At 34.6% G+C, this 21,633-nt stretch overlaps 5 protein-coding genes across 7 annotated transcripts; 3 read left to right on the top strand and 2 right to left on the bottom strand.

Moving 5' to 3' along the window:
- Positions 1 to 4,616: 4,616 nt before the first annotated feature.
- On the bottom strand, positions 4,617 to 5,315 carry LOC126664682 (uncharacterized). Of its 2 annotated transcripts, none has more exons than XM_050357189.2 (2): positions 5,004 to 5,315; positions 4,617 to 4,932 (listed from the first exon to the last, which is right to left on the bottom strand). In XM_050357189.2, exons 1-2 carry the CDS (start codon positions 5,237 to 5,239, stop codon positions 4,791 to 4,793), a joined length of 378 nt encoding a protein of 125 aa, XP_050213146.1. In that variant the 5' UTR covers positions 5,240 to 5,315; the 3' UTR covers positions 4,617 to 4,790. The 2 variants fall into 2 exon arrangements, with proteins under 2 accessions (XP_050213146.1, XP_050213147.1); XM_050357190.2 differs by having other exon boundaries at positions 4,617 to 4,917; positions 5,004 to 5,310.
- A 699-nt stretch (positions 5,316 to 6,014) lies between these two features.
- LOC126665893 (nuclear pore complex protein NUP43) lies at positions 6,015 to 8,831 on the top strand. Its single transcript, XM_050358825.2, has 5 exons — positions 6,015 to 6,776; positions 7,113 to 7,185; positions 7,906 to 8,137; positions 8,246 to 8,319; positions 8,406 to 8,831. The coding sequence occupies exons 1-5, from the start codon at positions 6,133 to 6,135 to the stop codon at positions 8,457 to 8,459; spliced, it is 1,077 nt and encodes a 358-aa protein (XP_050214782.1). The 5' UTR covers positions 6,015 to 6,132; the 3' UTR covers positions 8,460 to 8,831.
- Positions 8,832 to 10,060: 1,229 nt separating this feature from the next.
- On the top strand, positions 10,061 to 12,414 carry LOC126663645 (50S ribosomal protein L35, chloroplastic). The gene is made up of 3 exons (XM_050356440.2): positions 10,061 to 10,441; positions 10,531 to 10,647; positions 12,132 to 12,414. Exons 1-3 carry the CDS (start codon positions 10,178 to 10,180, stop codon positions 12,207 to 12,209), a joined length of 459 nt encoding a protein of 152 aa, XP_050212397.1. The 5' UTR covers positions 10,061 to 10,177; the 3' UTR covers positions 12,210 to 12,414.
- Positions 12,415 to 12,578: 164 nt separating this feature from the next.
- LOC126675222 (disease resistance protein RUN1-like) lies at positions 12,579 to 16,946 on the bottom strand. Of its 2 annotated transcripts, XR_008789994.1 has the most exons (6): positions 16,279 to 16,946; positions 14,983 to 16,078; positions 14,558 to 14,875; positions 13,492 to 14,472; positions 12,784 to 13,405; positions 12,579 to 12,699 (listed from the first exon to the last, which is right to left on the bottom strand). XR_008789994.1 is itself a non-coding variant. In XM_056104344.1 (5 exons), the coding sequence occupies exons 1-5, from the start codon at positions 16,704 to 16,706 to the stop codon at positions 13,157 to 13,159; spliced, it is 3,072 nt and encodes a 1,023-aa protein (XP_055960319.1). In that variant the 5' UTR covers positions 16,707 to 16,946; the 3' UTR covers positions 12,708 to 13,156. The 2 variants fall into 2 exon arrangements, 1 of the variants encoding a protein (XP_055960319.1); XM_056104344.1 differs by lacking the exon at positions 12,579 to 12,699 and having other exon boundaries at positions 12,708 to 13,405.
- Positions 16,947 to 20,898: 3,952 nt separating this feature from the next.
- Positions 20,899 to 21,633, top strand: LOC126665889 (uncharacterized). The gene is made up of 2 exons (XM_050358822.2): positions 20,899 to 21,028; positions 21,103 to 21,633. The coding sequence occupies exons 1-2, from the start codon at positions 20,936 to 20,938 to the stop codon at positions 21,595 to 21,597; spliced, it is 588 nt and encodes a 195-aa protein (XP_050214779.2). The 5' UTR covers positions 20,899 to 20,935; the 3' UTR covers positions 21,598 to 21,633.

Here is a 21,633-nt window from a genome sequence, read left to right as displayed (position 1 = left end):
GCTCGAGTATTTTTTGTTTTTTAAAATATGATCCCATTGGAGTTACCACTGCATGTGAGTACGGTACTCTAAACGTGTATCCGTTTCAAAACTACCTTGTTCTGCTAGGTTCTCATAAAAGTAAAATTGCGTATCATCAAGAGGATTGTGACTCACTTATTATGTCATTTTTTAATCGTTAGACTTGGAGCCGTCGCCCGAAAAATTAATCTAACTTATAAAAAATGATCTTTAGAAATTGATTTAATTTGAAATATATTAAATGGATTCAAAGTGTTAACATTTAATTTTCTTAGAGGCAACTCCTTTATGACGACGGACGACTAACTTCCAGTTGCGGAAAATTCAACTCGTTGGATTGGCCGATCGATATTAATTACCCGTATATAGTGTTAAAGCAAATCTTTTATAGCTTTAAAATTTGATTTTGATCTTTAAAAAATATTATGGCTCAAACTGCAATAGAAAGTGTATTTATAAGCTCTCTCTTAAATTCATATAAATTTTTGAATTTAGTTATAAATTTTAAAATATAATGCGTTAAAATCAAATTAATGAAAGGTGATATGAAATAAATTTTTTTATCCGTATTTAAAATCAAATGCTGTAATCCATATAAAAATTTAATGAAGGTGAAATGAAGTGGTTCTCTTTTGTCTCCTATTTTTAAATTATATTTTGTATTTTTGGATTTGTTATATAGACATGTAATATTTTTTCTGTTTTTTTAGTTGTCCATTTAGCAAAATATATTTATTATATTTACTTGTCTATTTAGATTTTTAAGATGATTATGATCCATCACTAATAAATGACTCTATGTTTTTATTTAAAAATATTTGTTAACTAATAGGGCTATATTAGTATTTCATCTTATAAGTTAAGACAAAATGAGCACTATTTTATTATATACAATTTTAGCTAAATAGACTATTGAAAAAAACAGAGGGAGTATGTGACAGTGTAATCACAATTCCAATTTTATGATCACAACTTAATTAATTATAGTTAATGTTTAGATTAAACAAATTGATATTTAATTGTACAAATAACTAATTTAACAGCCCTAGTAGTAAATTTGAAAAGTAAGTAGTGATTAATTGTAACTAATTACTAGACATGGTAATCTCTCAAACCCTAACCGTCTTTCTATTTTGAGAAACCTCTCAAATCTTAATAAGTTTTTTTTTATTTGGGAGGTGGTTTTTGGCCATTTTTGGCCAAAAATCACCTCCCCAATCTCTTAAATTCAGTCTTTTTAGCTTTTTCTATAGTTTTTGTCTTTAATTTTGAATAAAATTTCTTCCTTATCCAATTTTGGTCTAGATCTAGAAATTATTTTCTATCTTAGTATCTTAATTTTATTAGATCTGTTCTAATCAAAATTAAGAATAGTTTTTTTCATCGTTGGAGATGAAATTGTTTTTTGCGATGCAAGCGATTTGGATCTCTAAAACAATTAGAGCCACCATCTTACGACGGATTTCACCAAATATCGATATATTTTTCGTCAGTATAGATGATGTTTTTAATGTTCAAGAGAAGAGATATGTCACAAAAGATGTGATTAGGGAATTTAACGATGAAGTTATAGCTGCTAGCTGTAGCAGTCGTGCGATTAAAGTTAGTATTATCATGACAAGTGAAGCTAATCTAATTCCCTTTATTTCAAAAATTGTAATAGATGTCTTCAACAACAACTTTTTGCTTTGTAATATTATCAGTTTAATAGCACATGACTACTTTAACTTAATTGAGATGCATATATGTTGTTTTAATTACGATATAAAATCTCATGTGATAGCATATGACTATTTTAGTTTATCCAATTGGTTGGGACTAACAGAAATTGAACCAAGAACTAAAACTATATTTATTGAATCTTGAGGATTACAAGATTAACCATTAACAATAAACCTAAGCTTCTATTTATAGACAAATGAATAACCGTTTTACATATGAAAATGGGCATTGTTGCTGAGCTGTATTACAGCTGTAATTGAGCTGTAAAGCAGCTGTATCCAGTTGGCTATTACAAGTCAGCAGCAGGAGAAGTATTGAGCAGCAGAGGAAGTCTTGGAGAAGAGAGGAAAATCAGCAACTTCTTCGATATACTCTGTTACCCCCCCTCAAGCTAGACATAGATATTTGATATGTCTAGCTTGGCAAGAAATCATTGAGAAGAGAGGAAAATCAGCAACTTCTTCGATATACTCTTGTCTCCAGTTTTAATAGAAATAAAGCTAGAATATGCAGCAGAAAAAACAATGCAGCAGCTTTGAAAATTTAGAATCCTTTAAATTTTCAATTTCTTTCCTCTAATCCCTAGCAGCCTTTACAAATGCAGCAAAAGAAAGGCAGGTTGCATATGAGCAGCAGGTTGCAAGATTCCTTTTCCTCAAAAACAATCTTTAGTGAAAATGAGAAATGATGTCTATGAAATAAAATTTCTGCATTGGCTCCAATAGAACAAATTACTCCAAACATTCCACCATTCAAGTCAGTAAACTAAGCTATATATCAAGAGCAGCCAGCATAATCCACAAGAGTATCAACCATTCCTTGAGAATTTTGAAATAAAGCAGTAACAATCTCCGGCAAAAGTAGTACGCCAATGAGTAATACCAACTCTTCTCGATCACAGATAGAAGACAAAACCAACTTAACCAGTAATCCAAATCATTTAATTCAAATCACTTGCACCATCGATTACAGCTTCGGCAAGAGTAGTACGCCAATGAGCATGCACAATTTCTATTTATCAAAAAAATAGATTTTTGTTGAGGAATTTTGTCAAACACATAATGTGCTTAACAAAATCTCTTTATTTCTCACAAAATTTGAAGAAGAGGGAACAAGGAGCAATAGAAAGTGAAAAAGAATTATTTGAGAAATTATAATCGGAAAAGAAAAAGAGAGATTGATTTAAGTATCAGGAACTGTTCAAGAATACGATTCTCAAACATTAAACTGAATTTGATCAAAAACAAGGAACAGACGAATCAGAAACTTCACAATGATATGAACAGAATAAGAGATCACATGAAACTGAAATTTATAGTAATGAACTGAATATATCAAAAATAGATTGAATATATGAACTTCCTAATCTGAAATTTCAATCAGATATGAACAAAATCAGCAACAAATTTATAGAAATCGGTCGAAAAGAAACTTGAATTGATAGAAAAGAACCTGAATCCAAGAGTAATTGACAGTAAGGAATCGGATATGATAGCGAATAACTGATACTAAAAACTTGAAATTGAAACTCGAGACACTGATAGCAATGCTCGTAAACTGAAATTCAATCCGGATCGCTGGGACTGGACATCCAGATCGATACAACGGACAATATACTGAAATCAAAATCACGGAACTGCTGGGACTGGACATCCAGATCAGTTAACCGGAGAAGAAACTGAAATCGCGGCGGCAACACCGGTGGCAACGCCATCTCCCGGGCTCGGACCCGCTCTGATACCATAACAGAAATTGAACTAAGAACTAAAACTATATTTATTGAATCTTGAGGATTACAAGATTAACCATTAACAATAAACCTAAGCTTCTATTTATAGACAAATGAATAACCGTTTTACATATGAAAATGGGCATTGTTGCTGAGCTGTTGCTGAGCTGTATTACAGCTGTAATTGAGCTGTAAAGCAGCTGTATCCAGTTGGCTATTACAAGTCAGCAGCAGGAGAAGTATTGAGCAGCAGAGGAAGTCTTGGAGAAGAGAGGAAAATCAGCAACTTCTTCGATATACTCTGTTAGGGACATGTCTCTTCGATTATCAAATTTTATGTACTGACTGATCAATCAGTTTTTAATTAATAGAATTTTTTATTAAAAAAAAAATTACTAGACATGGTAAATTAATAAAATCAACCACATTTTGACAATGAAGGTTTAGGAATCCACGGTCAACTTCTTTTTGTAATACCCTATCTCCAAGAGACTCATTCTTTTTTAGTTAAAATATCGATCAAACCCCAAAACCAATCTAGTCTTAGATTTTACCACTAATGCAAATTTGCATAATCAAATTATAATTAATAACATAATTAATTTCATTTGACTAATTTAATTTAATCAAACAGACAGCCATCTAGGACAAATTAATATATAAGTAGAGTGTGTATTAATTTTATATATAATAGTGAAAATATAAAATCAAATTTATCGTAGATATCATAGGTTTAATTAACATATAAAAGTGATATTAATAAAATTAATTTATGCATAAGGATATATATACATATGATTGATGGTGTATTTTGTTTTTAATGTATATCTAATTATTTGTTTAAATGTTTTCACTCACATGGGATATATTAAAAAATAAAATTAAAAGTCTATATACAAGTTATAAAATATTAGTGTTCAGACATCTTGTTAGAGTGATTATTAATAATTCATGATAGAATTTACTCACTATCCAAATTTAGAATAATATTCTTGTTTACAGACGGCGATTATACATTATACGAATTGATTCATACGCTCAACCATGCCGCTTTTAACGGGCAATATTTATATTGTTTTGACCTTTATATATTTATGGGTGATTATATAAGTAGTATTGTTTAGCTGAGTAAGAAAAATGTGAATAAAAATGAAAAGAGTTATAATAAATTTCTGTAATGATGTAACAATATGATTTTCATTCCCATATGCTAACCAAATATAACATCATTTATAAAACTTATCAAACCAAATACTTAAATTCTTACAACAATGCCATGCCAATAGATTTAAGCTTACTCGATTGCAAATAGAAGTTTTTACTCTTGTTTAGAAATGGAATAGATAAGAAAAATACAAAAAGGAATAACAAGAAAAGCCGCAAATTTAAGCAAGTCCTCACTCTCCTTTGAGATCACTCCAATCCTTGACCAATCACCACTATACCTAAACAATTGAATTCTGCTACAAATCAGTAACATAGCACTATAAATTAAAAAATTAAAGTTTTTTAATAAAAGAAATAAAGTTACCCAGCATCAATGAAGCCCAAACCAAAGACTGCGATGGCAGACTGAATAAGAATGTTGTTATTAGAAATTACAAGAGGAAAAAAGGGGTTGTGGTGTTGTTGGGTTGTTGAATCATCAGACAAATCTTTCTTCTTAGCTAAAGTACTGATTTTATATCTTTGGGCGGATTTGTTTGGAAGATGATCCAAAATATTACTAGAAGAGAAAAAAAGGGTGGTTTGTTGTATGGCTACCATTTTCTACCTCTTATCCCTAAAATCTTACAATATTCTTCTTTTGAGTTTGGGGTATTTGCTATTACGAGTCTTCTATTCATTTTCTTTTTTACTAGATTTAATTAATCTTGTCATTTTAAAATCCATCATTTCATGCAACTGAGTGATGACCCGAATGACAACACTTCACTTTGCATCTTCAGAGAGTGTGGGTTTGGCCTACCCTTCCGTCAGCTAGTTAACTTACTGTAATTCTACTTTTGATAAAAAAAAATCCATTATTTTTCGGATATTTTTTTTACTTGAAATCGTCTTTGTTTAGGTTGATACATTTTAAATGTCAAAATTCATGAATTTAAACAAAATTTATGGTTTTATATAATAATGAGAATGGATAAATTTTAAAAATTCACCATTTTTTTTATAGTTCTTCGATTAACTTTCCGATATCATTATTTTATACATAATAAATTATTATAATATTACATTATTTCAAAATTATACTATAATTTTATATTTAATTCAAATAGTAGAAGTTTTAAATTCATTAATTTATCTAAAGTATAACTAATCTATAAATCTTAAAACTCTGATTTTTTTTAAAAAAAATATGAATAACTATTTGTTGGATTGACTCAGTAAGAGCAGCTAACTGCTTTGGCCGTGATTCAATTCCTCCCACAAACCCTCTCCAATTATATAAAAAAAATCAGTAACAAACTCATTGTTAAAAATAAAATAAAATTAACAGTCAACTCCTCCTAGTTCTAGGTCTAAATAGTGGACCACTAATTCAGCTCCAGTGAAGGCCCAATACAACAAAACCCAACAATATACACAAACACTTGAAACGACAACACTTCACATTATTCATCATCTTCTCCAAGGAGAAAAAACCTTGAAAAACCCTAACAATGGCGATAACAGCTGCTGTAGCATTCCCACAACAACAAACAGAAATCCAAAAACTCCCACAATTTAAATACATAGACTCAATCAGATGGCTTCCAGCTCTCTCCCCATTTCAAAAATCCATCATCACCGCTTCTTTCAACACCGACACCAATACTCCTTCTCTCGAAACCCACTCCTTTAACCCTTCAGAAACCCTAAATTTAACTTTACTCTCCTCATGGATCCCATCTTCCCGCATTTCTTGTCTCACCTCCACGTCATCAATTACCGCCGCCGCCACTTTCTCCGGTTCACTCCACATCTTCCCCACCGCCAGTCAAGAGTCGTTAAACCCTAAAATCTCGGTGGCCGGTAATAGAGATTTCCACGTGGGGCCCATCCGGGGAGTGGATGTGATGGAAGGAGGGAGTGAAGTTGTGAGTGTTGGTGAAGATGGCAGAGTGAATTTGGTTAGGGTTCTTGATGGGGGTAAAATGGGAAATGGGAATTTTAAAAGCGTTTATGATGGGAATGGTTTGGTTTCTTATAGTGCTGTTAAGTGGGCTTCATCTACTGAGTTTGTGACTGGTGGTGTTGGCTTTGGGATTCAATGGTGGGATTTGAGACGCCCTAATTCAGCTGTTGCTCACTTTAAGGGTATATGGTGAGTGTTTTGTGTTTTTCATTTCATTGATTCAATTCAAGTGAATGTTAATCGCCTGGTTGAACTAAAACTTGTCTAGTTCTACTACGTTCCTTTTTATTGCCGCAAACTTTCCAAAACTCTGAAAACTATATGGTTTTGCTGTTTTTCGTGCTCTAGTTTCTCCGTTTTCGTTGCAGTGCTACATAGACTGATCTGGATCTGAGTGTTTGTTGAATTATGTTTTGCTAAATACATTCAAGCAATCAATACATAATTTCCTTGCATGTCATCTATGGTAGATGAGGTGAGTGTACTTAAATGTTCTCAATGTGGTATTTTCCTATATTGCTGTAGGGATCAAGGAAGAACAACTTCTGGGATTATACATTCCATCGATATTCATCCTTCGAGAAAGCACACGTGCCTAGTAAGCTTACTCATAATTGATATGTTTTACCATTACGTATGGATTATGGTTGGAAGTTGCTTGTTTTTGCTGTTTTGGGCAGCTGTGTATGTATGCAGTGTTTATAGAACTATAAATGAGCTCTTTAGTTTTTGTGGCAGATATTGTTAGTCCCTATGATTTAGTTGTCATCTATGTTGCACAGAAATTTTTCGAGTTCGTACATTTAGAGTTTTGTTTCCAAAATCTATGAAACTCAATATTTATAATCTATTAGTGTAAAAGAATAACATTTCGGGTTTTCTGTTCAGTGTTTCCATTTTCGTGCTACATAAGATGTGATTAAAGCCTGAGACTATATATGCTGTGCCCGTGGCCGTGCTTTCTTTTAAACTGAAGCACGATTAGTCGATTACTGTGTCATTGCTTGCCTTGAGTTGACATTTATCATAATGCCATAAATGTTGCCGAAGAGAAACTTTTTTTCAAAAAAGAAAATCACATATTTTTTAAAATTTAAATTTGTATTTTAGTGGACTTTATGTACATTTGCTTAAAGGCAATAGTACTTGCTTTCGTGCTTTTCATAACTAAAATTTCTACTGAATTAATTAGTAGCTTTATTTCCACCTCAGGAGAACAGTTAAAACTACATTGCCATACTTTGCATAGTAGTTTGAAAATTGTATGATATAACTAGATGATATCATGCTGATGATCTAATTCTCTAGTAATTTGTAGGCAGGAGGTTCGTCGGGTACTGTATTTGCCTGGGATATACGGTGGCCACAACAAAGTATTGTTCTTTCTGGCATTGGCACAAATGACACAACCCAATCCTTATCTGAAAGTGATGTTTGGGAGGTTAAGTATGACTGCTACACTAAATCTTCAAGCAGTAACATTTCATCCTCCCGGATCTTACCTGCGATGATTTGCTCGGAAGATGGAATCCTCGCTGTTATTGAACAAGGTACGTGATTATGCTTTTAGGATTATGTATTGCTGATGCAATAAACGTTTGTTTTTCGGAAACTAAGAGCTTGACGAAGTTTGTTTTTTTTGATAACTGCCGTATCAGGTGAAGAACCCATTGAGCTTTTGGCTGAGCCATGTGCAATCAACAGCTTTGACATTGATCGTCAAAATCCCTCAGTATGTTTGAGGACTTTACGTGCATGGTTTGATTTTAGCGGGTTCTTCGGGTTATTGTTTTTGATGTTCCGTGTTCTGTCATGCAGGATGTGATATGTAGTTTGGAATGGGAGTCCATTGCGATTTTGTCAAGACCTTAATTGGAATTCTAGCTCGAGTTAAAATTTCTTAAGTTCGATTTCTTCGATGCACGCAAGTGCTTTGTGCAGCCATCTGGTATCGTGTTTTTGCAAGGCAACCGATGGACCATTTTGTGTGCAACCAAATAGTAGAGACACGACTGCTGCATATGAGAAGCACTTGATGGAATTGCAGTTTATCAGTAGGATCGCATCAGCTTTACACAAAATTGGTGCCTGAGATTTGACAGAGAAGTGAGTTTGCTGTTGTAATGAATTTCTGCATCTATTTCTGTCGAAAGAAAGAAAAACTTTGGTCATGAAATCATGGAAATTTTCATTGGCTAAATATGTTTGAGATTGAAGTAATTGATATTGATATTGACTGAGAAATTCTTTTACTGCTCAAAATCAAATGCTAGTGTTTTGGTCAATTGTTCGTGATGACATTGCTACAGTATAGGCATTAACAACATTATTTATCATTAAGGATTCTTTTGGTTCACTAAATTAAAGGTGCACAAAAAAAATGTCATTGTTTAATTTTAATTAGAAAAAAAAAGATATATATTAACAAAAATTACTCATTTTTTTTTAAAAATACTTGAGATTAATTTGGTATGGTTTTTAAAAATAATCACTTATTTAATGCTATAATAAAGAATGTTTTATATATTTAAATATATGAATAGTAATTATATTTTATCTTTCAAGAATATAGTTAATTTTTATGAAATTTTGCATAATTAATAATATGTGACAATTGCAAAATAATTAGTATAAATTTTAATATGAATTTCTAACTAAAACAATTTAAAATTTAAACTATCAAATTTTTATAATTTAAAATAAAAGTAATTCTTTTGCATGAAAATGTGAATATGGATGTCAGAGCAATATAAGAGTAATATAATTCCGAAGTCAATATCAGTATTTTTCTATAAAAATTGTTTGACGTTTCGAATTATAAAAATAATATGATAGTTTATATTTTTCTTTTATTGCGGAGCTTGCTGCTGCTATCTATGTAGTGAATATTGCTTGGGAAAAAGGATGGCATTCCCTTTGGCTTGAGAGTGATTCTATGTATGTGGTAAATCTTTTTACATGAAGGTCAAAACAGGTTCCATGGGAATTCTTGCAGAGATGGATTGCTTGCCTTCATCATGTTTCGAAAATGGAATTTCGGGTTTCTCATATATATAGGGAAGGTAATCAAGTGGCGGACAAAATGGCTAAACACGGAATTTCTGCGAGCTCTTTCACTTGTTGGGCATCGCCTTCTTTTTGTAATCCCATTATTTTTCATGATTTCAGTAAGCAGTTATCTTATATAGATTTTGCTAGTTTTGAGTTTTGGGTTGTATTCATTAATTTGTATGAATATTTTATTTTTTATTTATATTATTTTTGGAACTTTGGAAGCGTGATGCAAACGCTAAGAGGGTGTCAACCTAGTTGAGATGCTCTGGTGCGTTTCCTGATTTCTAATTTTCAACATTTTACTTAAAAAATATATTTTAAATTGTATATTAAAATTATAGAATATTATTTACTATTAAATCTAATTACATAGAGTATACGTTTTTCTATACACTAACAAAGAGCAATACTTAATTAAAAAAAAAAGTGAATTAGATTGGGAGGAGAGTGCTCCCATTATCCGCACCATATCTCTCCACGTCATCCTTATATCTTCCTTTGAAGAGCCTCTGTTCTAACAACAACGCCAACAATCAATGGCTTCCTTAACTATGCTGTCTTTCAATTTGAAGTTTTTCCCTTTACAATCTTCTTCATTAACTCGCCTCTCTTCCGGGTCACCTCGTCTTTCACCTTTCAATAAGCTCAACACTAACTCATTGTCACTTAGTTCACGCCGCAACATTTCTGGGTCTCACTCGTTTTTGACTCAGCAACCATGTTCTGTCTCTTCGCTCACTCACAGGCTTCAATCTCTCACTGTTTTTGCTGCTAAAGGTTACAAAATGAAGACCCATAAGGTCAATTTTCTACCTTTTCCCCTTATTTTCACCTGGGCTTTGGGTTTTTGTTGTTTGGGTTTTGAATTTGGTGACATTTTTGTTTATAGGCATCGGCAAAGAGATTCAGGGTGACAGGTAAAGGGAAGATAGTGAGGAGGAGAGCTGGGAAGCAGCATTTACTGGCCAAGAAAAATACCAAGAGGAAATTAAGACTTTCCAAAATGGTGAATTCATTCTCTATTCAATTTTTATTAGCATACTTTAATATAATGTTTATTCCCTAGTTTAGTTTAATATAATATTTAAATTTGTGTTGTTCAGTATTTGTGGTGTTAGTTTGATCAAATTAGCTTGAGACAATTCTTTTAGAGACATTGGATTAGTTGATGTTGATATAATAATAACTCCATCATGAAGAAGGAGAGAAACATTTTCTTAAATCTGAATCTATAGTGCTTTTATATTCAACATGTTAAAACGATTCGAGTATGCATTTATCAAGAAGGAAATTTGGAGTGAAGACTTATGGATTTATTAGAGAGAAAAAAACAATACAGTGACGGACAAAGAATCAGCGTAACTGATTTGAGTGACAGTATTATATGGAGAGATTCTTTTATTTTCTTTAGGTAGGAAGGAAGTTGAATCTGGTTGCACTAAAATGCATGAGCCTGTGCACAAGTTTTAGACTCTTTGTATATCCCCAAGAATCCAGTCTTATCAAAATTTGAGGAAATTAGATAAGTAGATGCATCTGCCCCCTCTCCTTTCATTTTCATGAGTTGGACGCTAAAAGACCTCTATTAGTCTGACTTCTCGAGTGGGAGTTGCTTTTATTTGACCTGTATAAATTCTTATCTGGGAGGGCTAGTCTAAGGATAAAAAAGAAGTGTCTTTCTTTCAGAAGTATAAGAGCTTATAGTAATATTAAAATATTGTTTACCATGTTTGAAAATGCTGGCTTGATAGGGTCTGAAAGAGCTGGTTCGATAGGGCCAGGAACAAGGTAGATAACTTGCCAAAATTTATGGTATCCCAATAAACAATTGCTGTCGACCTGACAATAGGTTTCCTTTTTACCTATATTCTGCTTGACAAAACTGCGTGCGTCTGAGATGCAACTTCTTGGGTTTAATTTAGAAGCTAAACAACACAATATTATGAAGAAACTGAAGTGGTTGGCATGTCAAATTATGCTAGTAGATTGCTGAAAAAAATTCCGCTTAAGACAAGCGTTACGCCAAAGGGATTTTTACATTTTTGCTTAGTTAATTGGGTAGATGCTGGTAGTACAATTTACATACATAGTGCGTCAACCTGGTGATTATCATGTTGATGGTTTGAGCTACACTTATAAATGTTTACTTATCAGCAGCAAACAAGTAGAACCAGGTCTGGTCTGGTTACTTTTGCAGGAAAGTTAATTAGCAGTTGAACAAAAACTGATAAGGAACTTCTCAAAAGGAATTCAATTCTTGTCACTAGTAGTTGAGATTAAAGACAGATTGGTTGTGGTTCTATACTCTACTTCTATAATTTTCATTCCTGGACGCTATCTTTTGAGCGGCTATGGTCCTACCTATATGACTAAAGCATATTTCTTCTACGTTAATGTCAACATTCGTTTTGCAGATTTTAGATTTTTTATATGCCTCCATACAGACGCATGTTGTCTTAATTTAACGTGGCTATAACTAACTATGTGCAGATCGGAGTTGACCGCAGTGACTACGACAATGTGATTAAAGCTTTGCCATATCTTAAAGTCAACCGAAATGCAAAGTAAAGATGATTTCCATGCTCACAAGTTCAATTTTTTGATTGATTTTTAAATGCGGAGAAAAAAAATCTTGAAATGTAGAATCCTTTAAAGTTCCTTTAATTTCTGTATTTTTTTTCCATGTAACGGATCAGATCCTAGTTCTCCATTTGTGAATTGCAATCTCTTTAACTACAATTTGCTGGATCTTACTGCTATGATTCGGAGTTTATTCTTGTTCTTTTAAAATACTTATCTTTTAGGTGTCATTTATTCTTCCTAAAAAAAAAAAAGCCTACAGCTCAATAGAAATTAACTTAACAGAAAATCAACCCTAACAGAAAATCCACATCTAATCCAATACTTGAAGAACAATGCTCTTGCAAGCTTCTAAAGTGAAATAACAGCACTGTGCCATTACCGAAGATCCTTTTAGTTTTGTCATGAAACCGGAGTGGAATTTCAGTTCCTGGAAGAAGAAGAAGAAGCCTACAGCTTTTTCTCCGCCCTTGAAAAACTGTATCAGATTCAGAAAGTTCAAGGCTTTAGAAACTGATAAAAGTACATACAGATTCAACTACTACAACTTGCTAGCTTATACCTTAGTTCTCTGCAGCAGAATCTCTTGCACAATTACATTACTACATCTGAAAGTTTTAGTCTCTTGGATTGTGGTAATTCGTCTTGCTCATTGTTAGAGGCAAGATATATGTTGGGCATGAGTATGGTCTCATCTTCATCATCATAAAGTAGATGAACTCCACACTTCTTCACCATGAACATGCTGATGTTTAGAAGTTCAGAATAGGTTTCAAAGCAGAATTCAAAACAGGCCTCCTTGCCTGAATATTTCTTCAACCAATCTTTTTCTTTTTCAGTTGTTGTGGTATAGGGATGAGACCATATCAACACATGATCTGACCTAGCTAAATGGATATCAACATCAAACCATCGCCAATCCCAGATGATAGCTCTCACATCTTCATCTTCGCAGCTTCCTTCAGCTCTAGTAATAAAGCATTTACATCGAATCCAGTACTGAAGTCTTCCAAACTTGGTGGATCCCCTAATTCAAAGACAACACAGACAGATATACCCTTGAGCACGTTCCAACTTAGAGGTAACTTCGTGGTAACTGAAGATCCTGTACTTTGGTCACGAAACCATTTAGGGATTTCTTTCCCCGGAAAAAGAATTTTAGTTTCAGCTTTACTCCTGATGGCCTATACAAAATAAAAATGTGTAAAAGAGAGGTAATATAGATAGATAAAATTACAGATTGATAATTAAAAGTTGCTTGTGCACACACCTTACTTGCCATAAGCCGAATTGCCAATTGAAGATCTTCCTTACAATTTAAATTGAAGCAATTCACAAAATGCAGAGAGTTCAAACAGCATTTGCATTTGGTTGATAAAGTTTTCAGTGATTCACATTGGTCTGCTGCCAAAATTTTCAGAGACTCTGGAAACTGTGGCAAAGAACAAAGCTTTATGCAATACCTTAAATCTATCAAGTGAAGTTTAGAGAGCTTCCGGATGTTGCATGGCAAGCTGACAAGTCGTTTACAGTTATAAAGCAACAGTTTTGAAAGAGACTTGAGGTGTTCTATGGTTGAAGGTAGCTCTTTAACAGCCGTTCCTCTCAAATAGAGTTCACTGAGTTTAATAGGCTCCAATATTTCTGGAAAATTTTCTAATTTTGAGCAACCGGATAGATCAAGAAGTTCGAGAGATTTTAGCTTCCATATACTACTCGGAAGGCTCGACAGCTTTATGTTTTCAGAAATCTTCAATGTAACAAGTCCTGTCAGAAACTGGATAGATGAGGGCACCTCTTCTATTGCATTCTGCTTCAAATATAAGATTTTTGTATTGGGTGAAACATTTGGAAACTTTGTGATGTTTGAGCAACCTTGGAGATCAAGAAACTTGAGAATTTTCAACTCCTGAATTGATTTAGGTAAATCACTTATTCCAGTGTAGCTTAAATCTAACTCTTCCAAATTTCCAAATATTTCAGGACATTTTTTGAGTTTTGAGCAATGAGTAAATGTTGCTTCTCGTAAAAATTTCGAATCAATCCTGTCAGGAAGAGAAATAAGACTTTCACAGTGTGCAAGATTGATTTTTTCCAGGTTGTTAAGTTGCTGAATAGAGGATGGAACCTCGATCAAACTTTTACAACGGTTAAGATCTATAGTCTTGATACTTTTAGCATTCGAGAGATCAGGAATTGCAGTTAAGTATTCACAGCCGGCGAGATCAATTTCTTTTAAATTCACAAGGGACTGCAATAGATGACAATCACATAAAAATTATAACTAACAAACAATTGAGCAACAAAATATGCATGGGACATCTAAGAAGACATACCTGTACTCCCGCCCATAGCTCTTTTACTTTACTATCAAATAGCTTTAGTTTAACAAGGTTTTCAGGATTAAAATTTAATGGCAGAGATTTTGAAGGAAATTTATGCCACTGGAGATATCTGAGCTCACTGGAAAAGTACTGAAGACCTTGATGAAAGTGCACTTTATTATCATCCAGCTTCTTCTGTTTAGAAATAGGATTAGATACGTAGAAGTTGAGCAATCTAAGACGACCCATCCCTGCAAATTCATTGCCTTCTAAGTGCATATCTCTGGATTTAGACATGTCTAAAGATATTGCTTCTACGGATCTTGTCCCCTTCAAGCCATTAGCAGAAATATTATTACCACAAAAATATAACATTCAAATGGAAGCTGTTAGGTAAGGTAAGAGATGCATATCTATTGCCTATGTTGAGTTCTTACTGTATTCTTTGTCAATACATGGTAAATATCCTCAGGAATCCATAACCTGCTACGCTTGCCAGGTTCTTCAGATTCTTGTCGCACAATGTCATGACCCATTTCTTGCAACAAATCATGCATACGCAGCTTCATATCATCTTCTGTAGTTATGAGAGCCTTATCCTTAAGAATTGCAAATGCTATGTCAGGAAAGAAGCCACAAGCTTCCAAAGTATTCCTCACTACTTCTCTCAACTCCCCATTAAAGAAGCAGGCAATATCAAGAAATATCTCCCTCTGCAAATCATCCAGCCCATCAAAACTCACTTTCAACACATCATGAATCCTCAAGTCAGGAATAATTTCTAGTTTACCCTGAACTTTTTGCCACTCAATTATACTTGTTTCATAAAGAAAAGACCCTAAGACTTTTAAAGCCAATGGAAGGCATTGTGCATAAGAAACAAGTCGTGTTGAAAGCTCCAAATATTCCATTTTGGGATTCTTTTGTCTGAAAGCGTATTGGCTAAAGAGCTGGAGGGCTGCGTCTGTCTGTAGACACTTAACCTCGTAAATATCAGTCACTCCATGTGCATGTAGCAAGTGTTTGTCGCGAGTAGTTATGATAATTTTACTTCCTGAACCAAACCAATTAGGTTCTCCAGCTAAGGCTTCCAACTGTCTCCAGTCATCCACATCATCAAGAACAAGAAGAAGCTTAGTTCGACTAAACATTCTCTTGATTACACTAACACCAACGTTGTAGGCCCCTGTAGTGAAATTCCTTTTACCAAATGAGATTATAGAAAGAAGTTTCTGCTGTAAAGAAGCTGCACCATGTTTTTTGAAGTTCTCTTTAACATTTTCAAGAAAGCAACGAACTTCGAATTTGCTAGACAGCATATCATAAATAACATTGGCAATTGTTGTTTTGCCTATGCCACCCATGCCCCAGATTCCGACCATATGGGCCACATTGGAGTTGCAGCACAATGTTTTCTCCATTTCCTTTATGTGGGAACAGATTCCAACAAGATAACCGGTATCTTTTGATAATCCGTAAATTAATCTGTCTGAAATATCTCTTACAATTTCCTTAACCAAGACCTTATCTTCCCTGTTTCAATTGCTCATAGTAGTAAGTACAAATTACGATTAACTAGCCAATTAAGCTTTTTCAGAAAATGCATAAAAAATGCAGTTATTGATTCTACAGATAAGACAATTACCATGATCAAAATTACGAAAATAATTAAAATTTAGTCACCAATATAAAAAAAACGATTGTTATCCGTAATCTAAATGAATAAGAATTACCAATGGCGTGAATCCCAACCACAAACGGAGGCCACTTTGGTAAGAGCATCTCTCCACCTTTGAACTTTGACCGTCTCTTCCATTTGATGTACAGCAAAAACATTAGCTACAATACCCATCTGATCCTTTAAATCAGAGGGATCTAGCTTATAAAAAATGGGTACTAAAACTTGTTCCGTGTTGATCTCCCAGCGATCGACGATCCGCACGAGTTGATCCAAGCACCCAGCCGAAGAAACATAGGTTTCAGATAGAATAACAACTAAAAACCTTGCTTCTTCAATGCCATTAGTGAGTATTCCTTTGAGGGTCAGCTGTTTAAGAAGCTGATTAAGGAAATTAATATCTTCATCCGTAAAGCTCAAGAAAGCATGGTAGTTGCTGCTGCAAGTATGCAAATTATGAGAAGAGAGATTTTGTTTGGCCATGGAGGTGGAGGTGGAGGTGGAGGTGGAGGTGGAGGAGGAGGAAGCCGACTCAGAAAGATGACTACACAATAATAGTGTCAGCCTGCTTGGATTGGCGAGATTTGACAATTTTCAACTCACCCATTGGCTGGATTGAAAAACTTGTATTTTATAACTTATTTTAATTTTTATATCTTGGACGATAACTTATTTTAAATAAAGTAGCCGTAAGCCCTATAGTTGAACGGATTACACTTCTCTCTCTCTCTCTCTCTCTCTCTCTCTCTCTCTCTCTCTCTCTCTCTCTCTCTCTCTCTCTCTCTCTCTCTCTCTCTCTCAAAAAATATTCTAACCCCGAATAATTTATTTTCAATTTTTTCTCCGGCTATCGCCAATTGTTTGATTTTTCTGTTAGCGGTATTCATCTTCTTTTTTCTGTTACGCTTTAATTCTATAAAATTTAATAAATATCAATTTTTTTTATTTTTATTTTTAAAAGATTAATATTTATTATCGAAAAGCGAGTCAAAGATAAATTAAAGACCTTTTATATGGAATCGTTTATGAGTTATTTTAGTTTTTTTATTGTTTTTTTCAATTGTTTCTGTCCTTTCTATATGAAAAATTTGTTGTCATTTTTTATAAAAAGTTTGTTCTCCCTTTTTTTTAAAAGGATTGGTTGGGTGGTGGTATAGATCAGAGGTTATGGATGTAGTTTCTGATATCGAAAATCAGTTAGCGGGCGTTAAAAAAGTTTAACTGAGTACTGTACTTAATTGACGTAACAGTTAGCAATTTAGTTTTTGTTTTCATAAGTAGATTTGCGAATCTGACAATGCGTGTTAATGTAAATAGTCTGTTCCATGTCAGGTCATCGGATCTAATTTTCGAATTTCTCGAATTTCTTGTAAATGTAACTGTTTCAGATTCTATTTAATGTAGTGACGTATTAAAAAAAAAGTAGCCATAAGCCCGGGTATTTATGCATAATCAAATTAATTATTTAATTTAAATAGTAATTTTAAATGAAAAAATTATTATAAAAAATGTTAAACCAAAATTTCATAATAGCAGTCTTCAAATAAAATAAGATAGAAATTTATTTTAATTATTGCAGTAATGAATTATTTTAAAGTATTGAATATTTATGATATGTTTGTTTAATTGGAATTTTTTTTATCTCCAGCAACTTTTTATTATTTTTTTATAAAATTTAATCTTTTTCTCTCCATAATATCTCATAAGTTATTAATGGTACTTTTGATAAAAGATTAAAACAAAATAAAATTAAAATCTATTTTAATAATTTTAGTAATGAATTATTTAAAATATCGATTATCTATACATTTTTTGCATTTTAAATTGGCAGAATTAATATATCTATCTATAATTTTAAATTTTTGCCAAATATACACGATTTTTATATTTTGCTCATTTAATCCATCATCTTTTAAATTTTTGCTAATTATACCCAAAACTCATTTGTAATGGACATTGCGCGAGGTTGTATAGGCCACATAACATAAATTTTGTATATATAAATGAATAACATCGCGCCACGTCAGTTCAAAACAAATCATGAGTATATTTAGCAAAGATTTTTTTTTAGCAAAGATAGACCTATTTTAATTGTTAGCGAAATTAGCGAGTTAAATAAGATGATATAGAAAACTAACAAAATTTAAAGATCATAATATACATAGCAAAAACATTAAGCACCGTTTGGATTGAGGTTTTTAAAATTTATGGATTTTAACAAAATCGATGGATTCTAAATCAATGGAATTTAAATCCAAAGATTTTAAAATTCCATCGTTTGGATTGAAAATAAAATCAATGGTTTTAACATTATTTATGGAAAAAAATAAATAGTATAACAATCCATCATTCATAAATGATGGAGTCTGCCTTCTGAACCGGTGAGTGAACCTGCAAAACAGGGTAGAAGCTAACCGGACGGTGGTTGTCCGATTAACTCTCCGATGCTAAAGTCAGTTTAGAGCTTTGAGCAGCGTTTTGAGTATCTGAATGTAATTGTGATTCTAGGCATACCTCGTGCTCCTTTTATAGTAGTCGAATATACCTAGTAGAGTTGTATTAGGCAGGTGAATCCTACTTTGTAGGGATTCGGCCGTATCGTAGATATTCTCCTGATTTGTCGGGATCTACCTTAATCTGATAAGAGTCCTATTTAGGAACGTCTTCCTAAATAGTCTTATCTTCCTAAAGTAGAGCTTATCTTTCCATATGTAGTGTTTGTGTCCGAATAGGACAATATTTCAATACTTAGTCGTTTACCTGAATCCCGGACCTGACGCGCTCTTGGCGGATCATATGGGAGTCGGTCTTTATTAGCGTGTTACCGAATCTTAGAGATTCGGTATCTCCTTCATATCTTTCGGTCTTCAGGGGGAGTCCGGTGTCACCTGAGAGTGGATCTCCTGTAACTCGGCTCCATTATACTTACAGTAGGATTCGGTATCCATCATTAGCCCCCCCGCAAATGAGCTGAAGTAGTTTGGCATTTATGCCTTAGTGGATTTTAGCTCTTTTGGAGCTGAGTTCTTTTATACGGGCGAGTCGTTTTGTATTCCGGGCGAGTCGTTCCATATGTTTGTGGGCGACGCTTCATCTTTAGTAAGATTCTGCGTTGCCACGTGTTGTTTATCAGTAGAGGGTTATGACTGAATGAAGGACAAGTGTCTTCGTGCGCTATTAGTTGGTCCTTATTTGTAATTATGGGATCTCGTCTTTTCAGTTTCTTTGGTTCAGGCTATATAATTGCTCATTTTCTTTCATTTTCTTTCTTCTTCAACCTTTGCTTTCTCTGCAACTGCTAAATCTTCGATTTCTTCAAACTTTCTGTGGCTTCCTTCTTCTGCTGTCAAGATTCCTCGTTTTCAAGTTGCTCCTTATCTTTCTTTCGATCCTGCGTATTTGCTTGCGAGGTATTTTACCTTTTCGCTAATTTAATTTCTTGGTAGTTTTCAGTTTTGATTTTATTCCTTTTGTTCTTCTTGTTCTTCGTCTTGTTCTTCGTCTTTTCCTATCTTTTGATCTTTTAGAGTTTTAATTTCATCATCACTCCGTGTTTCCCCCCCATTTTAAAAATTTTAAAATGTCAGAAGTAACTGAGGGGGCGAAGGGTGCTCGTGACGAGCTAGAATATACCCGGAGCTCCTTGTCAAGAGAGCAGATACTCGGTTATGCCGAGGAATTCAACTTTCCTGAGTCGTATGTTATTCTGAGACCGGCAAAATCGTATCGGGCGAATCATAGCACCGATTCGCCCTCCAAGATAGTAATTTTTCATGAACAGCTTTTAGCGGGTCTTAGGTTTCCCTTAGAGTCTTTAATTGTAGAGGTCTGTCACAATTTAGGTGTTCCTTTGGGTCAACTGCATCCGAACGCGATTCGCCTTCTTTGTTCTTTTATGGAATCGTGTAGGGTTCGGATGCAGGAGCCTTCGCTTGCTCTTTTTAATTATTTTTATGTTTTCTCCCGCCGAAAGGGTGAGGAATTTATTTTTGCTGGTGGTCGACCGAATCGATCTCTTTTTAGTCTTCCTTCTTCTTTGAAGGGTTAGACCCCTAAGTTTTTCTTGGTTCAGCACTCTTCTTTCTCCTCTTTTTCGCGGACTTTTACTTCTAGTAAGGTTTCGCTTACTGATGTACCTGATCTGGATGATGGGGAGAAGGACTTCGCCCTGTCTTTGCTGTCGGATTGTCGTTTTGATAAGCCCAAGTACAGCGTTCTTTTAGAACAGTATTTGAGTCGCCGTGAAATACTTTTGGCGGGTCTTCCTTTAGAAGGTATTTTTCTAATCTTTTGTTGTTATGTTTTTGTTTTGTAGGATGTCGACTTCTCTTGAACATTTGCTTGACAATTTTCATGTCGATATGACTGTAGATATGGGCGAGGTCACCAGTGGCGTTCCTAATCCGTCTACGATCGCCGTACCGGATCCAACGCCTGCTTCGGTGGATCTTGGTCCTGCTTCCGGCGATCAAGTTCCTGCTGCGACTTCTGAGTCGCCTTTGCTTCCTTCGAAGGAATCAACTCCTTCTCTGAAGGGGTTGCCTACCGCCGGTCAGAAACGTCCTGCTGAGGACCAGGCTGGAGCTTCTGCCAAGCGTCCCAAGAAGAAGAAGTCTTCTGGGGTGTCTATCGAGGAGGCACCTCGGTTTGCGGCTTGGGCGGACGCACAAGATCCGCCTCGACTTTCAAACGTCGCCATTCTTCATGCTTGCATGGAGAATATTATGATAAAAGAGGACATTGAGTCCATTGATCGCGAACATGGCGATAATTTGGCCGAGTTCGCCTGTCTCGGCGGTTTTTCGGTATGCTTTTTTTTCTTTTGTTTTATATTATGATTTGCTTCTCCTTTTTTCTTATTTGTTGCTTTCTTCCTCAGGTGGTCCAGTCCATCGCTGTTTTGGAGCGCCGCCGAAGGGATGCGGTGGATCAACTGAAGAAGCTTCAGAAGGATTCTGAATCCTGGCTCTCCGAGAGACAGAAGATGGAGGAGGAGGCTGGCGAGGCGACTGGTCTGATCCAGCAGCTGAGGTCTTCCGTATCTGCCAAGACTCGGGAGATTTCCGCTTTAGAGGCTCGGGTTCGAACTTTGTCCGAGGAAGTCGAGTCTCTACAGTCTTCTTCAGGTGCTCTCACTAAGGAGAGGGATGATCTGAAGAAAGAAGAGGAGCGTCTCCGCCGGCGATTGGGTGACTCTGGGAGCTTTTATTCCCAAGTCATGACTCAGTACCGGTTGGCGATCGGGGCAAAGCTGCGGGAGCAGAATCCAGGCGTCGATCTTTCTGGAGTCAATCAGTTGGATCCTGCTTCTTTGGCGAAGGAGGTGAAGGCGAAGCTTGATAAGCAGAAGCAAGATGCTCTGAAGAAGGCTTAATTTTTGTTTTCTTCTTTTTTGTATTTTTTTTGCTTT

The sequence above is a fragment of the Mercurialis annua genome, linkage group LG1-X (assembly GCF_937616625.2).
Source record: "Mercurialis annua linkage group LG1-X, ddMerAnnu1.2, whole genome shotgun sequence".
NCBI classification, from domain to species: domain Eukaryota; kingdom Viridiplantae; phylum Streptophyta; class Magnoliopsida; order Malpighiales; family Euphorbiaceae; genus Mercurialis; species Mercurialis annua.
This window is presented reverse-complemented; position numbering and strand designations above follow the sequence as displayed.